General features: G+C 39.0%; 1 protein-coding gene across 1 annotated transcript in view; it reads right to left on the minus strand.

Annotated features, from left to right (window-relative positions):
* Positions 1-3,869: 3,869 nt before the first annotated feature.
* The window catches only part of LOC112556429 (peroxisomal targeting signal 1 receptor-like), a 28,352-nt gene continuing 5,746 nt past the window's right edge, over positions 3,870-26,475 (minus strand). Inside the window, exons 3-16 of the mRNA XM_025225431.1 lie at positions 25,561-25,605; positions 25,049-25,172; positions 24,310-24,481; positions 22,356-22,500; positions 21,814-21,933; positions 20,824-20,936; positions 18,850-18,901; positions 16,546-16,689; positions 15,910-15,980; positions 13,414-13,599; positions 12,697-12,778; positions 12,078-12,164; positions 9,705-9,862; positions 3,870-7,464 (exon numbers count right to left, since the gene is read on the minus strand). Of these exons, the coding sequence (XP_025081216.1) occupies positions 7,263-7,464; positions 9,705-9,862; positions 12,078-12,164; positions 12,697-12,778; positions 13,414-13,599; positions 15,910-15,980; positions 16,546-16,689; positions 18,850-18,901; positions 20,824-20,936; positions 21,814-21,933; positions 22,356-22,500; positions 24,310-24,481; positions 25,049-25,172; positions 25,561-25,605 (1,701 nt within the window). The 3' untranslated portion in view covers positions 3,870-7,262. The remainder of the gene's footprint in view (positions 7,465-9,704; positions 9,863-12,077; positions 12,165-12,696; positions 12,779-13,413; positions 13,600-15,909; positions 15,981-16,545; positions 16,690-18,849; positions 18,902-20,823; positions 20,937-21,813; positions 21,934-22,355; positions 22,501-24,309; positions 24,482-25,048; positions 25,173-25,560; positions 25,606-26,475) is intronic.

Below are 26,475 nucleotides of genomic sequence, written 5' to 3' on the forward strand. Positions count from 1 at the left end.
TAAGAGAATTTTTGGAGTACTGTTCATTTAGAAGACATTTAATAGTAGCACAGGCTATGCATCAAAACAGAGCGACATTCTTAGTTTTTAAATATTTTTAAAAATTCTTTTCTCAAGTGGACCACAAGCTCAGTATCAAGAACCCTGATTAAGATGCCAAAATGCCCTTAAATGATAAAGGAAATGTTTGTGAAACATTGACAGGAATTAAAAACTCTAATGGAATATATTACTATGATTGGAAAAGTGAACTTCACTGAATACTGATGGTAGAAGGGAATTAAACTGGATGTCCCAGTCATGCCATAATCAGCCATAAATGTGTGCTGCTGATGGTTGTGAAGCATATTGGGCCTGGCCATCAGCATAACCACCCTCAGCTTGTATTCGTGGCCGTTGGCAATTTACCCATGGGTACATCAACCCTAACTTAAAAACTGGCTAGTAAAGTTAACTCTACAGACTTCATAGTAGCCACTGATCAGGTGAAGTTACCTACGGTGTGAATTTCATTACAGCTCTTGTTGGGTCAAGTTGAGGCAGGAAACATTACAAAAAAATGTTAAGCGAGGAAGAAATTCAAAATCTATTTTTTTCAGACCAAATGATATTGAGCAAATATTAAATGACAAAACTATTTTCATTCAGAAACAATAGCAATGTTCAGTTTAATTATGGTGTCTGCTACTCTAATTATGATCTGGTTGAACTAAATCAATCTCAGGGCAAGTCTGGCCAAGGTGGGAGAAAGTTATTTGAAGGAGACAGCCCCCATAAAAGGCAGCCAATAAAAAGCTGGAAAAACGTTTTTGATTTTTTGCCTGTTCATGAGTCAACGAATATAGGGTTTAAGCCATTATATCTGGTCCTCTCATATCTGGTAGGGTAATAAATACTTCATGGATATGATTCTTGAGTACCCAGAGAAAACATCCTCAGGGCTGGGCGTTTGGGGTTTTCTCCAGGTACTCTGGTTCCCCCCCCCACCACCACCACCTTTCATAGTGTGAAATCATCTCAAGGTGAAAGCATTTTCCAATAAACCAATCAAACCTGAAAACATAGAAAGCAGATAGTGAATACAACTGGTAGGCGGTTTGATATTTTTCTGATGCAGCATACTTCTCTCACTTGAGTTATCTGTGGAATGGGTACCAGACTCAAGGCTGAGGAAGGCAAGACACCTTCAAGAATATGCAGCTGGTGATTGTGAAGCATACTGGGGTTGCCATGATCAGCATTCACCACCTTGAATGACACCTTGGTTGCTGGTGGCTGTGACCAGTCACCATCATGGACTTGGAACATTACCAGGGTATAGTGACTGGTGTGAGCAGTTGTTAAACTTAAGGTGACTAAAACATCTGTATTATAAGTCTACTGCTTTGGACCAGCTAAAGCAGATTTTCTAAGACTTCTTCAACAGACACTATTTTGTGCGTGTGTCCATTGAAGTATACCAGCAAACATAGAACTAGCAGCTCCCTATGTGTCATGCACTTTCAAGAAAGTGTTATACACTAAATTAACTCATAGAGAACTTGGCCTCACATTTAAGAAATCAGTCAGCTACATACAAAATTCACATATCTTTAAAAAAAAATTATAAAAAAACAGTCAATGATAGAAGGACAACATATTTATAGTTTACAGTTTGAAATGTGCAGAAATCAGCACATTGATGCACTCAATTGATCAGGACACACTACTTTCTTGCAGATCCAAAGAAATAAAATATATCCAAAGTCCCCAAAAATGTTTAGCCCATGTAATTACACAAAATATAAGATTATCAGGCTGTCTGGTCTATAAGGCAGAAGAAAGATCCTAAGATTTTTGCAAGAAAACCACCAAATTCATTTTCAAAAATGATATCTGCCTAGTCAGGAATTTATTTCTAAGCCTAGAACCAGGATGGCCAGAATGAGTATGGATTTCCACATCTTTCTACCGTTGCCTTTAGCTGTGTACTTTAACCATAATTTTTTTCCCAGACTCCCTCCCTACTGGTTAATAAAGGGGAAAAAAGAGGAAATTATAAGTTTGGCCTAAATGCAATACAATGATGTTCTGAATCCTGTCCCAGTCCAATTGTTATGTCCTGAACCCTGCCCCAGCACAATTATGTTCTGAATCCTGTCCCAGCAAAATGCTCAATCCTGTCCGAGCATAATTTTTGATGTTCTGAATCTTGTGCCAGTGCAATTTCTGATATTCTGAATCATTTCGAATTAAGATTACTGGTTGTAAACAAACTGTGTACTTTCAATCATGTCTAAAACATAGTGTCAGTCTGATTCATGATGGCCACCATCTTTACCTGTTTTCACACACACACAAATTACTGTGTGACCTATAGGACTTGAAAATGGTGAGCAATACAAGCAATTTTGCAGCCAACCTGCTGACCCACTCAGAAGTGTTGAGCAATGCTGCAACACTTATTTATAAGTTAAGAAATCTTGTCAATAGCTTGGCACAGCTCACACAAAGCATTGTAACACTTGCCCTGGTTTCATCACACCCTTGAGAAAGCAGGGTGCATGTGAGCTTTGTCTGAGAGCAAGGATGTATTGAAAACTCATTCCCAGAAAATGTGTCAATATATATATGTGTGAATATATATATGCTCTATTTATGCATTATGTACAGTACATTTACATGTGCAAATGCACAGATGTAGTGTTCCATTTTATACGTGTACTTTGTTGCCAGGGTCTACCATGTAGACATGCTGCAAGGAATGTTGTGTAGATGTGTGCTGTGTGCATGGACTGGGTAGTAATGTGTTGTATATAGGCATGGATGTGTGTTGTATGCACTTATAAAGATACTATGCATGCTGTCTACGCAGATGTACTTATGTGCATTGACAAGCTGCATATGCTGTATATATTTAATCTGTGTATCTGCAAATGCTCTCTCTATATAAAATGCTATATGTATATATGTGTGATACATGTTATATAAATCTACATGCTATGTGTATGTGATATGTTTTGTATATATGTAATGCTATGTGTCTATATGCTATATGTATCATACTATGGTATGTATGTTTGTATATCTGTACATGTTGCATGTATACATGTGAGCTATATAGATATTACATGTGTATGCTGTATTTATAAAATAGCATTTACATGTGCTGTATATATGTATGAATTGGAGGAAGCTGATAGCTGAGCGGTTAGAACACTGGCATTTGAACCCAGAGGTATGCTGGGTCAATATCTGTGTGATGCAACAACCTTACTTTGTCCTGTTGGCAATGGAGAATAAAGAAAGCCATGGCGAACAAACTATATATACAGGTGTGGTGGATAACACCATCGTAAACATGAACCATATGTATATACAGGCCTGATGGATAATACCAAGGCAAACATGAACCATTATATACAGGTGTGATGTGTCCAAGCATTCTGCAGTTGCTTGTTTCTGTGGTAGGCAAATTAGTCAACACGATAAAGGAAACACAGATCTGAAACCGATGAATAACAGACTGGCTTATGTTTTCTACAACTGTTTTAGCTCTTAGATTTTCAAACTGAGAAATTCGGTATTACTACTGGTACCCATGACATCAAATGAGTACAATGGCTGCATGGCAACTTGAAGCAAGTTCTCTTACAGTGCATTTGCAGAGTTTATTTTAACATCAGTGGAAGGGAGGGATGAGTGGCATGAGCAAAACATAATAAACGGAAGCGCCACTACCAAGCATCTGATGGATTTGCTTTTCCTGACCATAGTATATTTCTAGCATTGAAGACAGCACTCAACATTTAGATTCGTGTATGTGTGTGCGGGTGTTATTTTCTGCCTGAAGGGAGTCAGAACAAATTAAATATTACAGAGAAAACCTCAAGTTGTTACAAGTGACACCAAGGTGACAAGCATTTATTTAAAACAAGCCTTTGCAGGAGGACATGATAAAAAAAATAGACAAAAAATACATATCAGGCTTGAACAGAGGTGACAAGCATTATAAACACACCTTAAGACCCGAGGCAAGACTTTAATTGACAGAGCAGGCCAGCATGTAAACATATGGACACTTGGCCTTGGCACTGCAATCCTTAAACCATACTTAAAACACTTAGCACATCAGCTCTGCAAGAGAAATAATGATTTAGAGGCAATGGGGACATGATAAAAATAAATAAACCTTCTGAGTATCCACGATTGGTTTCACGTCTGCTGACATGTCATTGCAGAAGCAGAGAAGTAGAAATTGCTACTAACATGTCATTACAGGGGAAGAGACGTTTGTCAACCGATATGTTCCCATCTTTGTCTAAAAGTGCCCTAGTGAGGCCACTTGCTAAGAAGTCCATGCTTGACGTCAATGTGTTGAGTAACCACAGCCAACTTGTTTCCAACTTGTCTATTCTTTCCAAGATCATGGAGAAAGTAGATTTCATACAGCTCTGTGTCTACTTACAATAGCACCATCTTATCCCCTATGCTCAGTTGGCATATAGACCTTTTCACAGTACCCAAACTACTCTAAAGTAACCACAGACATATTAACTGCCCTTGACAGCAGTGATGTTTCTGCCTTAAATCTACTGGACTTGTATTCGACACTATGAACTATTCTCCGCTCCTTCGTATGGAATATCTCACCAACAGTCATTGGTAATCAAGCATCTTGCCCTGCTCCACTCTCCTGTGGGGTCCTTCAAGGCTCAGTACTCGGCCCGATTCTGTTTATTTTGTACATAAAACCATTTCATCATGCATCCAGTATCACCAGGTTTCTCATCAATCACATACTGATGACAGGCAACTGTACAGCTCCACTCCACCGTTTGAGTCTCATTCTCCTACTAGCACCATAGAAGCCTGTATTAGTGACATCAAGGACCGGATGGTTAAAAAAACAAGCTTAATCTAAATGATGATAATATGGAAGCCCTCCTATGCTCTAGAAGAAGAAATCAACCTTCGCTCATCAGTCTGCCCAATCACATCAAGGTGGGCAAAACCAATATCACTTTTTATTCCTCCATCAGGAACCTGGTATTCATTATCACTGCAGACATGACTTGCTAAACAAGTTACAGCTGTCAGTCTGCCTGTTGTGATAAACAAGTTACAGCTGTCTGACAGTCTGTCTAATGTGATGGACAAGTCACAGCTGTCAGTTTATTATGATAGACAAGTTACAGCTGTCTGTCAGACTGCCTGTTGTGATAAACAAATTAAAGCTGTCTACCTATTGTGATAGACAAGTCACGACTGTCAGTTGATTATGATAGACAAGTTACTGCTGTTAGTCTGCCTATTATGAGCTTCGTAAGATCAGCGCCATCCATCACATTCTGTGTGCTACCCACATTCTTGTCTGTATTTGTTCTTTCTAGCTTAAATAATGCAACTCGTTACTTGCAGCCTGCCCCTCTCACCTCATTCTGAGATTTCAGAAAGAACAGAACTCTGCTGCATGTCTGGTGCTTAGAGCTAGGAAATGGGACTGCGCCACTCCTCTCTTTTGTTTTCTACACTGGCTTCCCATCCGTTCTGGCATCCAGTACAAACTGTCCGTGCTGTGTTTTAATTTTTCTGCTGGCTCCTGCCCTGATTATTTCTCTGAACTGCTCTTCCCTTACATCCCAGCCAGAAAACTACAGTCTTCATCTGATGACTTTCACATAACTGTTCCTGTCACCAGAACAACATATGGCCACAGGATGTTTAGTTATCATGCAGCAAAACAATGGAACTCTCTCCCTTTCCATATCTGTCACCTACCTACAACTGAATCCTTCAAATGTGCACTGAAAACGTACCTCTTCCTTGAGCATTACTGCTAACATAGTGCACACAATGCTAACTCCTTTTCCCTCCCTTCACGCTTATTGGTACTTTCCTACTCGTCTTTTTCTGCAGAATCATGATTTTCTCAGTTCCTGTTACTTGGTTCCTCTTTGCTTTTTCCAGATTTGTCTTCTATTTGTCATCAGAACTGTTGTTTATTCTTTCATTCCTCATATGCTGCCCATGTTGTCCATGTTTCATTCTTGTTTTAAGAACTAAGAGCATGCTCCTTACCAGTGTGAGTATGCACTATACAAATCTTTCATTTATTATTATTAGAAGCAGGAAATACTACCGACATATCACTGCAGAGACAGGAAAGCAAAAATTACCCCTGATATGTCATTGCAGGGACATGGAAGTAGGAATTTCTTTCACTAACCCTATCTCTACTGCACTCTCTCTAGGAGAAGGATCACACCTCATGGCCTTTCACCAAGTCACTAGTGTATAATGGTGTAATACTTCACCATTTATCTTAAAGCTGCAACATCAACAAATATCCTGGAGTATTTTTTTTCAGTGTGTAGAAAGCAGTTACTGACACCCAAAAATCAATGGCATACTTGAGAAAGGTTTAGTTTAATAATCATAATAATCATTCCCCAAGACCACTTTTCATGTCTCCAGCAGAACTTCATGTAGGTTTCATATGAAGCTTCATTTGGGCTGTATACAAAATAGCATCCGAAAGACATTCTATTTCAGTGTGGCCACTACATAATTTTAGTCTTCACTGCCCTGTGTTAGTGATTCTTCATACCTGTACACAGCACAACGGATACATTTCCTATTCACAAAAAGATGATCTCTAATATTTATACACATCTCTCTCCTACCACCCTTCCTATGTAACGTGCCCTATCACACATGCTTAGTCCATGGTGACCTCTTAATATTTCTATACATCTCTCTCTAACCACCCTTCCCATGCCCCCACTCACACACAGTCCATGGTTGCTTACATGTGCATGTGTCAGTACATCAGAAAATGTGAAAATGTCTCTATTCTCAGAATATATAAGACTGAATCAGTTGCAACTAAGTATGAAGCCAGCCAGACTCTGATCTGGTGAAAACTGATTTGTATCTTCTGTGCTATGGCATGTGACACAAATCTGATATAACTAAATATACCAAACAACCAAAAAAGCTTTCCAAATTTGCCTAAGGATGGCAGGTTAGGAAAAAATCTTTTTGAGAATCCCTGGAAGCTTCTCCAAATGATTAAACTGTTCATCATCAAGTGAATCCATGGGCATCTGGCACAGGTATTGATTACATTTGGGAGCAGGTGTTAAAGCTTCATCCACCAAGAAAACAAGGTCCATTTCCAACAAACCACAACTTGGCATATATGAAGTATAGTTTCTCTGAAAACATTCCTCAGGAAAATGATATACACCTTGAACATGGAGACCCATGTTCTGTAAAAGTCACTGATTCATTCCAAATTCTTCATTAAGAGCACCAACATCCATAGATTCACATGCAGAATACAGGTCAGAGCGACCCATCAAAGACAGCGTCATTCGCATGGTGCTCCAAATGTTCTTGGACATCTGTGTCTGCTGGCCTGACGGACCCCTGCTTCTCTGCTGCATGTTGAGAGCTGTCAGAAAATGTTCCACTGCCTCTCTGTGCATGCAACCACCCATGCACACACACACACATGTGCAAACACACACACATATGTGCAAATTAATGATCATGGTAAAATGAATATGGACACAGAAAATCAATTGTAAAAAACTAAAAGTTGGAAAGACAGACAAACCAAACAACATACAAATATCCAGACAATCAGATAATATGAGTTACACTATAACATTCATAAAACAAAGGTGTGTTAAAGATAGTGCAGACTTTAATGTTTTTAAGTTATTACTTAGGCATACTCTAAAATTTCACGCAGCAAAATTTCTAAAGGTACTTGCTGCGAAAAGTTTGTTACGAAGTTCAATAAGGTCATATTTGCAAAATTAGATAAATCTCAATCATAGGCACAGAAAACCAAAAAAAAAAAAAAACCAACAAAAAACCAGTCACATGGCTACACATCATTTGTCTGTCTTGCACATGCACTAAACTTCATCTGCTTGTTTTCTGACCAGAAAGATTTATAGATGCATTTTTTTTTAACTTTACAAATGAATTTAAAAAATCTTTTAACAAAAATTGAACCTACACCATCATTTAGTTCCCTACTTTTTGCCACTGTATTACAACAGAATTGCTGGTGGCCACTAATTGATAGGACTAAAGATATGGCTACACATAGCATATTTATCTGTCATAGACATGCACTAAACACTTTTTCTTCTGGTCTGTTTTGTTAGTTTAGTTTATTCCTTGTTATTCCTCGAGGAGCATAGGGCCGCACCAACACCTTGCCAGCGGTCCCAGTTTTGGGCAGACCCCTTGGGTGGGCCCAGGTGGTTCCCACGTTCTTTCTCTCTCTACTGTTCTTTTCCAAGTCTGCTTTGGATGAGATAGGACTGTTTTGTTAAGTGACTATTTTTTTGTACCAATTAACCAAAATGAGTCAAGTGATTTAATCTCTCTGGCTGAAGTTTCAGGTTACTAGCATGCATTAAACCAAACGGAGTTTTAATTGAATATTTGTCTTGCATGGTCTGAAATACTACTTTCAAAATGGCAAGCAATGATTACTAGCATTTAATATACTTAAAGGAATATGTTTTAAACAAATAAAGGTTATCTATTAAGGGAAGGAAATGTTAAGTTTAGAAGAAGCAATCAATACTCCAAACAGCTGAAGGAAAAACTAGTGAAAACAAAACCAGGCATGTTATGGTCATCATAGACCCATTTTCTGGGGCAGTGATCAAGAGTATAATGACATTTTCATTAAATCACTTGTCCTATACTGCAGTGCCACTCAAAAGCAGAAACTCCAACTCCAACAGGTGGCTAGTAATAATAATAATAATAAAAAAGCACATTTATTTAGCTTCTTTACCCATTATCAGCCAAGCTAAAAGCACTTTACTTACACACACACACACACAGGTGTATACAATACTTGAAGGAAACAGAGGTGAGGTACATCACACAACAGCCTGTTAGGTATGTGAACATGTGACTCTCTTCGTAAACAACATCGCATACAAACATAATGGAAGAAACGGAGACCATCTCCAACAGTTAGCTTTGTAAATATATCCAGAGAGAGGTATGTCTGAGTAGATATACAAAAGGATGTCACCTGATTCTCACAGTCACAGTGACAGGCATTTTAGCCACTGAGCCAAATACCCCCCCCACACACACACACTATAAGCTGCCATTTGCTCTCTCTCCGCACAATCTATACCTAGCACAATTTATGTAGGATATGTATGATCAAGGCTTAGCTGATGGTGTATTTCATCAAATGCTGTCTGAGGTCAAGCAATGACATCCAGGCCACACCCTCCTGCCTGAGAATGGAATGTTAGCTGCATCTCAAACTTGGTATGCAGATGTGTGTAATGTAAGTGTGCAACTGATGTACTCTGTGCATGCCTGTGTGGATATGCATACACCTGTGTGTTTGTTTATAGTGTGTGGATGCATTTATTTATTTTATCATTGTTTACATAGGTGTTTATATAATAGTGCATGTAGTAGGGACTGCTAGCGTGTGATTGTCATTTTTGAGAAAGTAGTGGCTATCATTAAGATATTTTTCAGTGCAACAAAATAATAAATCAGAGATTTAAGGTAAGAATAGTCTTTTCTAAGGTGAAATAGTTGTTTAATGTACTACAGATATGAACAGACGACACATTATAAAACTGGCATTCAATCTGCTGTTAAGAGCTACAGATCTAATATGGTAGATGTTCCTAAGAAAACTAAAGATAAGTACTTACTTGTAGGCTCCCAGGTTAATGCATGCAATACCCAGGTTGTAGCGTGATCGAATGAAGCCTGGAGACAGCTGAAGTGCACTGTGATATGCATCAACAGCTTCCTCGCTGCGGTTGCCATTGGCGAGTGTTGCACCAAGTTTATTCCAAAGCAGAGCATCCTGTAAAAACAAGCAATGATGCTGTAGCAACCCTATTCCACAGAACACCCTGTAACAATAACAAAATGCCCAAGCTAATAATAAGCTGTCATGGACAGCAAATATGACCTAGGTATGTTTCAATGGCTGAACCCATGCTACGAAAGCAGGTGAAAATGCATCGTACAGGTGAATGCTGTGTTAAGTCTGAACAGCGAGTAGGCAATCATCAGTGAGTAGAAAGTTGGACAATGTGTGCAATGATAAAGAAGATTTACAAATGGCTTTCAATTGCACAACAGCGAATTTTGCCAGCAGGAAAGGGCTGATGGTAGCTAAGGAGAACCGGAGTGAGGGGCAGTGCCAGACCATAAAGGAGGGAATGGCACCGCGTGACAGCAAAATGGCCTCCCAACTATTAAAGGCCCTCACCAAGACAGGTCAACACAAGACCGCAGTCATCAAAGACGGCAATGGCTGCCTTTTCACTGACAGCGCTGCTGTCCTCAAGCAAACAGCAAGCCTTTACTGTCCAGTAACATGTGGCAACCACTTTGGTACTGTCTCAGGTTTTACTCAGAAGCTTCGGTTTTCTTCTTTAGCTGAGGTTAGGCAGCTGATCACCAAGTAGTAACAGCACTGGCATTTGAACCCAGCTGCTGGTTCAATACCCATGAGACCTAGCAAACTTTCCACAGTCAAGCAGGCTGTCAAAAAAGGGCACCTAACTCTAAGGAATGTTGGGGGAAGGTAAGAGGGAGAAAAGGAAAGGACATGGTAGCCACCCTCACATAAAGCTGGGTCTTGAGAAAAGTTTGGTCTTTAGCACCTAACTCCCTGAATGACCTAAATATGGTTTGAAGATGTCCTTTACTTTTACAGTCAAGCTTAACTGCATTCAGCAACAACACTCAAATGTTCCCTACACTTGTGCTTTTGATATTTTCTTAGCTTCCTTTGTCAGACCTACTTGTTCATCTATGTCCTATAATAACGAACAGGTAGCTGGCTGGACATCAATGTGATGTGGAACGATGCCAGTATACGGCAGTAAATGGACCACAACATCAGTCATTTACTGACGCAAACCTAGAAAAGCATGTTAAGCATGTGTTTAATGCCAAACAGTAGTGAACTTCCATCAGACTTTGTAGCCTAAAAGCAAGGTTATGTTCTTAATGGATCATGTGCACATGCCGTGTTTTTACCATAACTGTAATAAACTACCAAATGTTGTATATGAAATGCTTCTAAATTAACATGAAAGAAATATCATTGTCAAGTTGAATAAATACTGTCCAGACAACCCTGCAAGAGTGGCTTAAGTGGAATATGCATAAACCAGAAAAGCATAAATACATCAGGTGAGAAAATAGACAGTTCCCTTCAGGACTAGTATATCCAGAGTTGGTTAGGAGAACTGGACTCCAAAAAATATGCTCAAATTATAGAATATCAAAAGTACCTTCTCACTAGAATCTTATTTAAAAATACCTCCTCCTCATGATTATCTTACCTTCAATAAAATTTAGGTCATTGAATAACCGTTTTCTAGTGAATAAATGTAAACAGATATCCCTAGAAATGAAAGGCTTTGTAGATGCTGTAACACTGATGATGTAGGGAATGAATTTCATTATCTATTTAATTGTAAAAATTTGCTGACCAATGTAAAAATAATTTATCATCTTACTCTGCCCACAAATCTAAAGCTTATAAGTTCCATTCATTATTAACTTCAAGCAATAAAAAGACCCTCACTAGTTCAATTTTTAAAGTTATTACTAAAATGGTGATTTAGAATTAATGTGTGTGTTAGAGAGAGATAGATTAAACATTTATATATATAAATGCATGGATATGTCTATGCATCTGTGACTCAGGTAAGAATGAGAAGGGAAGAAACGTCAAAAATGCTAATCTACTGTTTAGATATGTTTATATGCTTTGAATTATTTGATTACATATGCAGGAATACATTAGAAGGAAAGAATGAGTGATACTGCAAATTAGTTTTTAACTGATTAGCTGTTCTAAACCAACCAGTGAAATGTTTGTGTGTGTAGGTGAGAGTGAGAGATATTGTACAGGAATGTGTGTAAATCTGTATGTGTGTGTGTATATATATATTTGAACATCTTAATACCCTTTAGAGAGTGACAGATTATTAAAGAATCTTGAATCTGTACCTTAAATCTAACTTGAAGTGCAGCTGTGATTATAAAATAAACTATACCTTGGGTCTGACTTGAAGTGCTGCGGTGAAACAGTCTACTGCTTTGTCATATTCCCCACTGAGGTTGAACAGAACGCCTAAGTTGCACTGAGTAAAGAAAAAAAAATAATAAATGAAATGAAGTTATGTATGTACATGCTGACATTGTCAGTTAGTACTGGCACGAGGATGAATAGAAAAATGTAAAAGAGATGCAGTACCAATGATGGACTACGTGATGCAGAAAGTTGTTTGTTCAAAACCTGCTTGAGCTTGTGGCTGGAAAACTCATACTGCCCACACAGGTACCTCATTCCTCAGGGGAGACAAAGGAAAGGTTGTGCTCCATCTTCCACATGCCATGTCTTACAGTACACAACTTGTCCACTGCCCCACATGCCATTTCTTTCAGTCTACTGCCCCACGCACCATGTCTTATATGTCTCATGCTGCTCTTTTACAATTTGACTGACAGCATTTTTGTAAAATTGTCTAATGGCGTCTATTGCATCTTGCTGTGACATTCAAAAGAACACATCTTGACAAACATTAGAGGCCAATTTCCCAAATATTATCAATGCAAATTTTTCATGACAAAAAAAACCAACAAAAAACAAAAAACAAAACAAACTGCTGTCACCTGCACATCAGCATCAACACTGTCACTTGGCATCAACCTGGCTGCCTGCAGGTACAATTCCAGGACCTCATCATACTCTTTCCTGAAAATACAAAACTGCATCAGCACCACCAATGAGAAACTGCCTGCAGAAGAACAGGCTTGTTATCGACCCTGAGCAAATCTTCATCTGCTACATTCTGATAGAGAAGCATCTTCAGCATCAGTAGGACCTCTATTACAACTTCATACACTTTAAAAACGTTTTTGACAGACTGTCACATGGGGGCTATGGCATGTGATACAAAAATTTAACATCAAAGAAGGTCTCGTCTAAGTCAATGAAGTGCTGTTTAAGAGCTTAGTGAGTGCAGTACTGCTGAATAACCAAATGGAAACATTTTTCACATGATAGTCAGTGTTCATCAAGGGCTCTTCAATCATCTGTCTTTTTGGAGAAATCATACTGGAAACCCTCTACGACCATCACATTTCCATTGGTGGAAGGCCAGTCTGCAACCTACACACTGCAGATGACATCAATCTGATAGCAGGCACCAATAGAGAAGTGCAATATGTAGCAACTTGTGACACTTCGACAGTTTTTGCTGAAAGTTTGTAGGTGTGTGTTTAAGCATAACACTTTGTGCCAGCCAAGTGTAGAGTCAATACCCTAATGATCATATCCTGTAATGAATGTAGTAATTTTGTAAAGAAAACAGAACACAAGCTACTTACGAAGTCATGAAGGAAGATGTCACAGGCTTTTCTGGAAGCTGACTTGAAATAAGGTGAGTATACTTTGGGTTGTGCTTCAGCCAGGATTTCAGGGCATGACATGCATAAGATCCCAAAGATTCATTTGTGTAGCTCACTGCCAGGCTCTGCCATGCAGTCAGATTATCTACTTGTAGCTTTAAACATCTGAAAAAGATAAAACAAAGCAGGGGTCCATTCCAAGTCCAATTTTAAGAAAGTTGATGTATGCTAGATAGTGTTACACAAATAAAATATAAAAACAAATGTGTATATAGCAAAACTGCCTGGAAGCACAGTGGTAGAAGACTTTACTGGTCACTACTGCAAGGAGGATCATAAGGCCTGGGATCAGACTTCCCCTTGGGATGGTTAGTTGCTGGAGTTTTACACCTTGCCAGCAACTAAGGCTTATATCACGGCAAGAGATACTCATATTATATTTAAAGGGTGAAAAAGAAGACTCCCCCAGGTAATATAAAAACAACAGCACTAACAATGTAAACCAATAAAAACAACATAAAATATGTTTAACAAAAAAAGGCGTGTTGTGGCCTAAAAGGTCATTATGAACTCTTTCCTTATGCTTCGCATCCTTGAAAGTGAACTTTCTTTACAACCAGTGCCTGTTTCCCGCACTGTAACATGAACAGGGTAGTGTTACAAAACACATCCTGCTGTGCATAAATAAATGAATAAATCAGGGAACAAACTGTTGGTACCTCTAAGAATTGTTCTACTATGGATTACTTCCCTTAAGGAGCTAAAAATAGTCGGCAAATCAGGTGTTTGTTATATTTGAAAGTAGGCATTGAGTCAAGAGTCATGTTTGAGACGTTTGCCATTTTCTCAATTTGACATGGATTTGTACTCCAACAACCAAAACTGACAATCGTAATATTTGACATTTAATGTATATTCTAATAAAATATTTCATTGTTTTGCTTTTTATGTTTGTATTTATTGTGTAAATAAATTTTATTGTCTTTTGTTTTAATTTAGAAAAAGAAAACAAAAACTATATTTGTTGTAAACTCTGGGGTGGGAGTCCGTGGATTTGGTAGGGGGTATGATTTCTGTCACCCTGTCCAACACACTGTCGATACCTCCACAAAATCACGTCCACATTTCCCGCATGCGCCTATACTAAATTGCTGATCTACACTTTCTAATTAGCTTGCTGAGCCCCCAGCATGCATAACCCCAAATAACAACAAGAGGCAATTTAGTATATTTAAGAAATTATTAATCAACGACAAGATTATTAAAATTACCAACTGATAAAAGGGAATACGAAAAGAACATGCAAGGTTGTAAAGAAGCTGATTCCCTAACTTGGCTAATTACCTAGGTCGTCCCGTTTACCTAACTACACTCCTTAATCCTAATCTAGATAACTAGTGAGTCAAATCTATCCTTAACTGTCACACAACACTGCACAAGCACTCTTTCCGTACGATTCTCATGCACACGCCACTTAGCTCTGTCCAAGTGCCTTTGCTGTGTGGAGTCTTAGTCTCTGCAGGACATACACACACTCTGTCACTTGTTTTCACCCAAAGGCTACCGCCGTATGAAGAACTCGTCCAATGGCTATTGCCGTATGGAGAACATGTCCTATGGATATCGCCATATGGAGAACTCTCTTGTCGCGCCGCAGAAGAACTAGTGTTCTAAGACGTTGGTCTTCTGTTGTCCGGTACGCGACGAGAGAGGTACAAAGAAGACGGATGGGACGATTCCTCACATGAATTGTTCCCGTGCACCGTGCACCTTGAAAGGTCGCCAGTAGGCCTGACGTTCCTCACACGATCATCATCAGTGCCGATTCCGGTGGCTAGAGCAACCTGTCCGTCCCGTTGTTATGTAGGTGGAAAGTTGCTCTCCTGGTACACGTAGGGTCTGTGCGGGCTTAAATCACTCTCTTGGGTTGTGTCCTTATTTCCTCAAGATTTTTTGTCATCTGAGGCTAATGGTAGAACACGAGATTGCGCAGACTTGAACTGCGAATTCATTTTGATGTCTTCTTCCCAAAAGTCTCTAGCGAAAAGCACTGAGCTTGCATCTAGATCTTCCAAGAGCAACATGCATTCAGTTGGTCAGTCACATGACACACCACAACCAATGACGCTTCACAGCTATCGCGAGACTAGTTCTCATCAGCTCTTGCGTGTGTTACATCATTTCTAGAGAAAAGTTACGTCATTTCTAGAGAAAAGAACAGATGTGTAAACCCACACTACAGCCCTATCCCCACTCTTTCGAGACAATATTTCTTAAAAATTACACCATTAAATGTTTTAAAAAATGCTCTTTAAAACAGTATATCACAGATGGTTGTATTATAGGTTAATAGGTATAAATACTGAAATAGGCTATACTTCAAACCAGCACTATTGTTCAAAATATTGCCCGTCAAGTTGGTCTGTATTAAATGAGCTGACTGTCAGTACAGTTAGTCTTCAGTATGTTACTTACTGTGTCAGTGCTGCTATTGCAGCAGGTTCCTGTTCGTTCTCTGCTTGGGAAGTGCCTAAGTACTGCCAGGCCTGTGAAAAAAAAAGACAAAATGTGTTTCACAACAATCTTGCCCACGTTGTACACTTAAAAATAGCCTTTTCCCCACATCTCTAGCGTAGGTCTGCTGCATTTGTGGCTGTCTGTTACCTGTCACTAGGGTCTGTTACCTGTGTCACTAGGGGAAGTTACCTGTTTGTCACTAGGGTCTGTCATCTGTGTCACCAGGGGCAGTTACTTGTGTGCCACTAGGGTCCATTATATCTATGTGACTAGGGTCTGTTACCTGCATCACTAGTGTGTCACCTGTGTGTCACTAGGGGCAGTTACCTGTGTGTCACTAGGGTCTGTCACCAGTGTCACTAGGGGCAGTTACCTGTGTGTCACTAGGGTCTGTCACCAGTGTCACTAGGGGCAGTTACCTGTGTCACCTGAGTGTCACTAGGGGCAGTTACCTGTGTGTCACTAGGGTCCATTATATCTATGTCACTAGGGTCTGTTACCTCTGTGTCACTAGGTTCTGTTACCTGCATCATTAGGGTTTGTTACATCTGTGTCATTAGGGTTTGTTACATCTGTGTCATTAGGGTTTGTTACCTCTGTGTGACTAGGGTCTTGCAGCACAGCAGCCTCAAAGAACAGGACAGCATTTGGAATATCTCCTTTCTCCAGATGCTTAATTCCTTCTTCAAATGGATGAGGATGCTCTTTTGCAGGGTTGTTCTCTTCAAACTTGTATGTCTGCAAGCAACGATAAGGGAGGGATCATTTAGCAATGAGTGATCTCCCAGCGCCAAGCTCTAACTTTACTTGAGTAGTGCAAACTACTCATTATCATTCTATCATTATTAAGACTTGACTCAACCATGGTGTGGTGGATATAATCTCCTAATGTCAACTTCTGGGAATTTGTCATCTATCTCCCCTACAGTTAACCCTTTAACTGCTTGCTCTCCTGACCAAAGGTGAACCGGTCCCTTAGCACACAAGGTCATGAGAACGTGACATGAGACCATGAGAGAACATTTCAATGAGACTATAAGATAATCTTAATGCCTCTTATTCCACAAGACCATAACATAATCTTAATGCCAGCTCTCAATATATCTTACTTTTCAGCCATTCTTCAGCATTTGGTTACTACCAACTTTCAAAATCTCTTAGTTTTCTGCCATTTATTAGCATTTGCTCAACATCTTTTACTTGTCAGCCATTCACATTTGCTCACAAGGGAAAGAACAAACCCCATGGATGTTTTCAGCCAATTTCTACTTTTGTCTTTTCTCTTCTTTCACCTGTCATGAATAGGGGAAAGCATGAAAAGTGTATGAACAAGAATGTTAGGTTAGATGTAGAGGTGCAGTGAGTAGTTTTAAGTGTATGGAAGATAGACTGTAAAAATACTTCACTTGCTTGCAGCTCTCTTAATGCCTAAAGCTGAAGCTGAAAGTGAATGCTGCTCAAACATCCCCTAAATTCACTTTGATTTGGAGAGGCTGCAATGCTACAGTTAAGATAAATTCGCCACACTGAACCTAGCAGACTGTGGTGTAAACATCCTCCCAGGAAACACCGGAGGCTTTGCAGATGACATAGAGCTGTTAGCAAGGTACTAACAGAAAACTGCAAGACCTCACCAACAGACTGACAGACAGTTCAAATACATATGGAATAGAGACCAGCACTGAAAAGCGCAAAACTGTGGTCAATGGCAGCGGCAAAGCAGAGATCTACACGAACAGGGTACAGCTCAAGGATATAAGCAGCTTCAAGTACTTGGGAGCCACCCTCTTCAAAAATGGCAGCTTCACAACAGATATCCACAATAGCAACAGTGGCAATGGCTAGACTGGATAGGATCTGGTATAGTCCTAACATCAGGTTCACTACCAAGTACAAGTTGTACAAATCCCTGGTGGTGCCGCTCCTGCTCTGCAGATGTGACTCGTGGACTCTGCTCACATACACAGAAAGGAAAATCCAAGTGTTCGAGAGCAAGTGCCTGATGAGGCTGTTCTGGATGTCATACAGAGAACATAGAACCAATGACTTTGTACATAGCATGGTTGTCACACTTGTAAAACACCAGAAACTTCTACTCTATCTTTACACTGTCTACAATGCTTAATGTTCTACTCTTGTACCTCATCTTTATGTTGTTCAGTGTGCCTATATATACCTCATTATCCACTGGCAGTTATCTTTTATTTATCATGACTGGTCTGTGCAGAGAGTGCAATCTATGTTGGTCATGGTGCTGGGTGTTATAAGTATCCATTATTATTATTACTTGCAAACAGTCAAGGGATGTAAACTGGTTTTATATGGCCATTTGATCTGGCATGACACCTTGTCAAAGACTTGTCCTTCAAGGCACCTTGGAGGGTGGTTGATGATGTGGGTGGCCAGCACCAGTCAATGGACAAATGACTGAGTGACTAACATGATTTTGAGACTTAACCACACCCATATATGATGTCCAAGCTCTGTGGTTAGGTCTAGGTAGACATTTCTTACAAGACAAAGTTGCCATACCAGTGGATATTATATTTTTCTAGAAACACCAATTGTTACATAAAAGTGTTACATAACTCATTGTCATGCATGTTTTTTCCCTTGCTTGTTTACCAAAAATTAAAAACAGCCGAACTTTAATGTCTAAGATCTTTTTACTCCCAATAGAAGTCTTGAAATTTCCCATTTTCTTGCACTTTAGCACAAATGATGTCAGCCACATTTCCCGCATTTTAGTGATAACCTTCTTGTTTAATAGTGGGAAGTACTTCAAAATCAATCAGATTCTTGCCCATATATAAAAAAACTATGCATGATAAAGATTTACAAAATAAAGATGACATCCATTAGGAATGAAAATAGTTTACAAATAAAGACAATGATCACCTCTTGCACTGCAGTCTCCTCATACTCAGTCAACCAGCTCTGACCAATATTGCTGCAGACAATGAATTCACAATAAAAACTCATCATCATAACATTATAAGCAATGTCTAATATTCTGCTTCTTCTTCTTGATCCTATACACTCCTAGTGGAAAATAGGGCCACAAATGTCTAATATACTCTAGATGTATAGCCAACAGGTCATGAGGTATTGTCTGCAACCATAGTCTGAAATCAAAGGGTCATAATTTATGGTCATAAGCAAACGATTTTCTAACGTCAAGTACTGTCTTTAAATCACCAGCACTTTTATTCATATAAAGTTTCATACTAGTCCAGCTGAAAGGCTAGCAATTGGTTACTTGCCACTCCTAACTGCAAATGAATTTGTACATTTCTTTGTTCATCTTGTAAAGCGTAAGAAAAATGGGGCACAGTCTTCAAAGTAGAGAAATTTGCTTGAAGACCCATCAGTCCTCCACCATGTAGTTTTATAGGCCATAAGTTGCAGACTTGATAGAAATACCATCCGTAGTTATTATATCTAGTTCACAAGAAATGTCAGTCAAAATGGCTACAAACATACTTTGAAGTTATCAGACTATCTCTAAGTACAGAGTAGCCAGAGCTTAAGTGGCTCATTTACCTCAAAATCCCATCTATTTGGTTTCCCTTGTTTCCAGTGTGGGAGAAAGAATCACAGCACTATGAAGGTGCTTTGGTCCACTGACAAGTGGCTCTCATATCTCCAAATAACACCATTTTAGTTAACCCAATTTTGAATGCAGGAGTAAGCACCACAGCACCCTCAAAATTCCCTCCCCTTACCCTTCAGTCTTTTCCTTATTTCCAGTGTGGGAATGCACAACTGCACCATGTAAATGCTGGTCCGCTGCCAAGCAGCTCACGTACATCAAAATCCCTTTTTCCCCTCCCCTTAATTATCAGTAGCTTAAAAATCTAAGCAGAAGTAGGCATTAAAAGAAGTAAGTGATAGGTATTAGCAGTGTAGGAGGCAAATATGTGTAGAGTAGAATGGAATTGGTTTGCATGTGTAAATAAATCCATTTTAAATTTATATACCTCTTTATGTGTGACTCAGCACTTATTGTACATTTTGTCCTCGTCATACAAAAGAAATAACTACATACTCCTTACATATTGAAACTTGTGTCGTCTCATGCACGTTGAAATAGAGAACATAAGTAGCTGTGGAACACTGAATACACATGACGAGTGATTGAGAAGCTAACCGATCCAAAGCTGAATGATGCATCAAAGAGCACACTCTTTTAATATATAAAAAGCAGCATCTTTTGTGGACTCCAAGGTCAGCTAAGTGTGGGTGTGTAGTAGATGAAAGGAAAAGAGAACGCATTATGAGGTATAGTAGACTAAATAGCACACCCAATGAGTAGAGCTAGAATTGCAATGAAAAATTTTCCTTGGAAACTTTCTTCTTCAAACAGGAACTGGCTGATTAGCACTTGGGCTTTTGGGAGCTATGACTAACCAATGGCCTGGGCACAGTGTGTATAGTTATCCCTGTAGTGAAAAAAGTGGATCAGTCAGGCTACAGAAATTATGGTGCCTTGACACAGATCTGTTTGTGGCTAGGGGGGAAAAACTGATCAGTCTGGCTACAACAGCAATGGTATGTCATTAGTGTCTTGTTATAAAAGTCACTAAATCATAAGCACATACTGCGGACACCAACAAAGGTCATCACTTTAGCTGGATCAACTATAAAGCAGCTACAACAAATTATTACAGTAAAAACTTATTCCATCAGAATGTAGGAAAGGACGCGTGGCAGTTTCATATCTAACATTGATTAAAAAATATTTTAAAAGTTCCTTCCATGAAAATAAAACTTAGAAATGACTTTCTCCCTCTAGACTGGTAGTTGCAGACATGTCACATAAAAGATAAGGGCAGATAACTTCCTTCCACCACACAGCTACACCTGACTCACCTGTCAGCATCCAGCCACTGTTGCTGTAGCCTGTCCCAGATCTCAGAGTCTGTCTGAGGAGTCTCTTGGGTCGAGAACTCTTCCTCCCATCTGTCTGCTACTGACTTAGCACCCTGATACATACGTAGGTGCACATACACCCATTTATGCAAACAGACATGAGCACACAGTAATCTCTTTTTCCCACAAGACATTATATTAGCATCATTACTACTTTGATTATTTGTGTTCTCTAGCTGCAAGTTACCAGATCTAATGGTTATGACCTATTCGGTTATCACCTATGACTACAAGTACTCATGTACTTCAAATTTACATAGCAGCTATGTAGCTGTGGACATTATCAGGTCCACTGTCAGTAATCACATACCTACTCTTGTACTTACAAACTACATAGCGATCAACTTGAATTTGATGTGCTTCCCTGTGAGCGATTATTTTTTTTTTAGTTCACCCAGTTTAGTTTTTTTTTTAAAGTTGCCATGACCTTGAACTGTGAGGCATGGTGGCAATTTCTAAAGTGGCCCACTCTTACCATAAACACATTCAGTCCACCCTGGACTCTTTCTTCTCAGAGGTTAAGAGCATACCTTCAGAAACGCTCCTCATGAGCTGACAGAATTTCAAAAGATTTATAGACCTAACCTTATGATGTTCACTTCATGTTTTTACCATGGATAATGGTGACAAGTCACCGTCAAATACTACTGTTTCAACAACTTGCTGTAAAATATCGAGCTGGTAGGTGGACTAAAATATGCTTCTTCAGTGACCTTTTATGGTACTCCTACAAGACTAGAATAATATGTTTGGCAAACTCACTCTTAAAATGTGCATCTTGAATGACATTTTATGGGACTCCTACAAGACTAGAATAATATATGGACACTGCAATGTGGGCACCTGTGGGTTTCATTAGGATTTGCCACCAGTTGTGCTTGTTCCTTGTCAACACAGCATACAAACCATTCATTTAAAATCTCTACTTACCTGTAACGTTCTGAACTCCTGCACCCAGTCCTCATCCTGTTGGCCTGTGGGATTAGTCAGAACTGTATTGTCTTGGATGGTGACTTCGCCATCTCCAATTTGCTTCACAAACTTCATAAACTGCATACATATTAAAAACAACTATATACTTTTTACATCACCACATATCAATATCAATGTTTCCACATATTCTCCACTCCCTGTGTTAGTTTTTACATATCTGCCTCAAGGTATATCTCTACAGACATCACATTTCATACCACTCATGTAGCAATTGTCTCTATAGCCATCACGCATCTGTCTCTATGTCTCTGTAGGTATTGGTTTACAGATCTGTCTATGACTCTGCATCTGCAAGTTGATGGCAAATAATAGCCAGATCCTCTAAAATATTTAGGCAGAAGCATAGCAATATTCATCAGATAACCTAAAAAGGCCATTTTGCCTATTCTAAATCCAGTGCAGAGAATTGGTTAAATGTGTAAAATGTTTATTTAAAAAAAACCAACAACAATAAAATATGCATCCAGCAAGTAAATTACTTCTGAACTGCTGAGTTTCGGGTCTTTTACTCGGTCCAAAATTTCATTTGCTGCCTTTTCAAGATCTTGCTGTGCAGTAACTTGCGAGTGGAACTCTTCCAGCCATTTGCTATCATCAACACTTTTCTCGACCGGCCCTACAGCCCTAAGAAAAAAAAAAAAAGAAAGTAACAATTTAATAGAGGGAGGAACAATAAAAACAGCTGCAGTAAAGCCATCAATGTACATAAAGGAAAATCCACAAACAGAAAGGTACATCATAAATACACAAAATACCATAAACATACAGATGGAAACAAAAAATTTTAAACATATGGTACCAGAAAAACAAGAGACCAAAAACATGCTGAAAAGGCAACTTCCCACCACAAAAACACACAAACATGACAAAAAATTGCCAAAAATAAACAGAAACTGTAAACTGCACAAACACTGACAAAGATCCCCAGCTTAAAAAGAAAACTAAAAACTATAAACATGACCAGTGCTATATTTTCTTCATCAGATACCAATAAAAAAAAAAGCTTCACAAAGAACAATGCAGTCTCTCAGTGACTGATGGTCAACACAGCTACACCATCTCTCCAATGTGCTCCTGGAAAATGGTCCTCTGGTGAGACAGAAAAATGAATAACACCTCTGGTCACTTGAGGACAACTTTGACTTCACAAGACAGGGAGTCAAGTTATCTTGCTTTCCACTCAAGTAGTTGTCAAGATAAGACATACAGTCTGGATGCATATAGTTGGCAGGATGTCATCATGCTTTACACACAAGTAGTTTTTAACATAGACGTAAGGACTTGGGGAAGCAAATAGCTGTATGGTTAGAGGACTGGCATCTGTACAGGTCACATGTGCACCAAGAGGCACAAGGGTCTGATAGCCAAGGGTCTGATGGCACAGCAAACTTCACCCAGTTATTGTTAATGGGTACCTGACTTCATAGAAGACTGGAGAGAATAAGGCAGTGGGAGAGAAGATGAGCGCTGTGAAGCCAGAGCACCTGGTGAGGGACACATGGCAATACCTTTGGATTAAGGATAGAGTGTTGGTGGGTACTTCTATTGTGGGGAACATCTGCCATGTCAGCACCTGTTTTTTGCTGGGGCTGTCTTCCTTAGCCTATGCCTCACAGCAGTAACCACAAGGCAGTGGGAACAGATCTGTTTTTGGGAGCAATAACAGGATGTACGGCATTCTGGGTAGTGAGCAAATCTCAAAGTCAGATTGTGAGGGGGAATTCACAGACCTGATATTGCTTGATTTGTGTGGTTCAGACCACTTGTCTCTCTAAGAAGTTAGCAGTGACATGTGAAGGATTGGTAAACTATTTACCAGGTTAGAGTCTCGTTCGTTACAAGAATTAACCAGACAAATAACTCATCCAAAAACGGCCATGCACCACCAACAGAATCAAAATCAAGCTACTACTCAGACAATGGGGCACAAATGATACTGCTACACAGTTTGGATGGTTTAAAATGATGCTAAGTGTAAAATTATGTATTTAGAGCAAGATTTTGGAAAAGATTAAGTTAGCTGGATGTTTGCTATCAAGACCGGTCACACTCTGCAAACTACATTCACTGAAAGTTTAACAGGGTATTTCATCACATTCTCTTCTAAATTTTAGGAACAGGTGCATGCAATGGCACTCACTGTAATTTTATTCTTCAAAATGGCAAATAACTAGGTCAATCTGAAGATGTACATTGGGTATTATACCATCTAATTTGTGTGCCTTCAGCCTCAAACATCAGTGATGTAGCCACTCAGCTCCACTAACCTCAGGGTTACCTACAAGGTTCATCCTTTGTACAGTCATCATTATCAAGTTTCCACATGATGCACCATAGAAATGGTATCACTGACCAGTCATCATACTGATGAACTTACAATGCACACACCTTACTGATGTATTTAAAATATGCCAACCTTACTGATGCACTCACCATTCTCCAAGTTCACTCTGGTCAAGATAGTCAGCTGCCCATCTGACATCGGAGTGGAGAACATTAAATCTGTCTATGCTGTTCTCTTCACTGACTGCAGATGCATGCTGATCTGTAGTCAGGAACTCACTGGCCCATTCACCATCTGCAGCAATCTCAGTGATGCCTGGTCCTAACAAAAATAGTGATCCAATCCAAAAATGGCAATACCCAATCATCCCAGACACACTTTCCACACAGCTGTTAATGGCAACAGCCAAGTAACTCAAGTCCTGCCCACACTGATGGTCTGAGAAAATTCTCCCCACATGCAATGCACAGCATATAATACTAAGAAAACAGTAGTAAAAATCATATCCCAAGAGGCCACATTGTTACAACTCTAAGCATCATAAAAACGCCTAGACCAGTTTAGAGAATACTAAGGAAACATGCATTAGAAATCTATCTTAACTAATGTCTAAAAATATATAAATAAAAGCAGATTATCTGAATCTTGAATCATCTTGAGACTTTGCAAGCTAATCTGTTCTTTCACCTTCAATACAGCTAGTTTTTTATTTTGTAATGTTAGCTATAGCGGATGCTAGCGCTCTATTATCAGCTCATGCTATTATATACTATCAGCTCTATGCACTACGTAGTAAAATATTTTTCTTAAAGTTAGGATAAATGCAAAATGACATAAAACTTTCTGTGTGGCAAAACAGTAACATTACACAAGAGTAACAATACAAACCTCGCTGTGGAGCATATGCCAGTTCTGCTTCCTCGATGTCTCGCATTTCTTGCAGTAAACCACCCATGTGGAAAGTCTGAGGTGCCATAATTACATTTTGACCTGACAAAAACTCTTCCACCAACTGCAAGTAAAAATATTCCACAGATTCAGTCAGCATTAAGTTTCTCATTTTCTTCCTGAAACATTCCACAGATTCAGTCACTATTAACCCTGTTAGTGTGATGGGGAAAATTTTCATTACTTTTAAGTTTAAGTTTTATCCTTTCCAAAAATATATAGGTTTCTTGGTCTAATATTTACTTCAGAGCAGCAAGGTAAGGCGGTGAGATGGGCACCATCCTCACAAAATGCTAATCCAAGATAAGTGAAGGCGCTATGAGTCTATGAGCATTGGGCCATGGGACTATCATCTTTACTTCAATCATACTTTCTAACTCTATGACTACCTTTAACCCAATCATACTAACTCTAATCCTAACCACCTTTACCTTTATTTCAATCATACTTACTTGAACATGTTGCGGTTGCTGCCTCTGTCCCTGTCCAAATGCTTCCTGCAATTTACACCAGCACACTATAGCTTACTTACTACAATTACCACAATCATAATCTAATGCTTTTCCTGGAAATCACACATGAACAGGGTTACCCACGTCAAAGTACAGGCAAATACCAATTAAGTCCTTTCTATGAGTGAATTTTGAAAACGAGTTTTGGAACATAGTTGTGGACACATGGAATGCAATAGAAATGGTTTAGATTGGATAATGTTTAAGTATGAATGTAAAGAATCAATAATCATAATCAAAAAGTGCTAGTGCAAGTTATTGTGAGAAAGGGTCAGACAAAAGCAGTTCTCACACCTAAGAACCATGTTCATGAAGCCTGTGAAAAATAATGTGTCTGTAAGCTATTAGACCTGCAAATAAGGCCCTGAATGAAGCAGTCAAAACCTCCCAAGTGAGGAAATTATTTTTATTGAAATGTTACTGTTTTGACAAACTCTCTTCATGTAAATATGTTTTACATAATGGTTCTAAATGCTGATCTATCTCCCTATGCGTGTTCACATTACAAACATGAGGCACTGTGACCTGTGCATGGGCCTCGCTGTTTTAGACTGGAATGAACATGTTGATAGAGATTCTACTTCAAATTACAACAAAGCAAGTGTACAGCACAACTGGAGATGACTTGGACAGCACATTTTTAAAAAAAAAAAACTTATAAGCTAATAGAGGATATCTGGAGATGTGTCGTTGAGCAATACAAATTTTATTCCAAACATGAAGAAAACACGTTAACTGAAACAGACAGTAGTTCTGATAAAGATTTGGAAATGAATATATAATTTAAATAACAAAATGCAACCATCATTGATAAATGAGGAAATAATCAATGTTTGCACTTTCAAACCTGAAATT

This window comes from Pomacea canaliculata, linkage group LG2 (genome assembly GCF_003073045.1).
Source record: "Pomacea canaliculata isolate SZHN2017 linkage group LG2, ASM307304v1, whole genome shotgun sequence".
NCBI classification, from domain to species: Eukaryota; Metazoa; Mollusca; class Gastropoda; order Architaenioglossa; family Ampullariidae; genus Pomacea; species Pomacea canaliculata.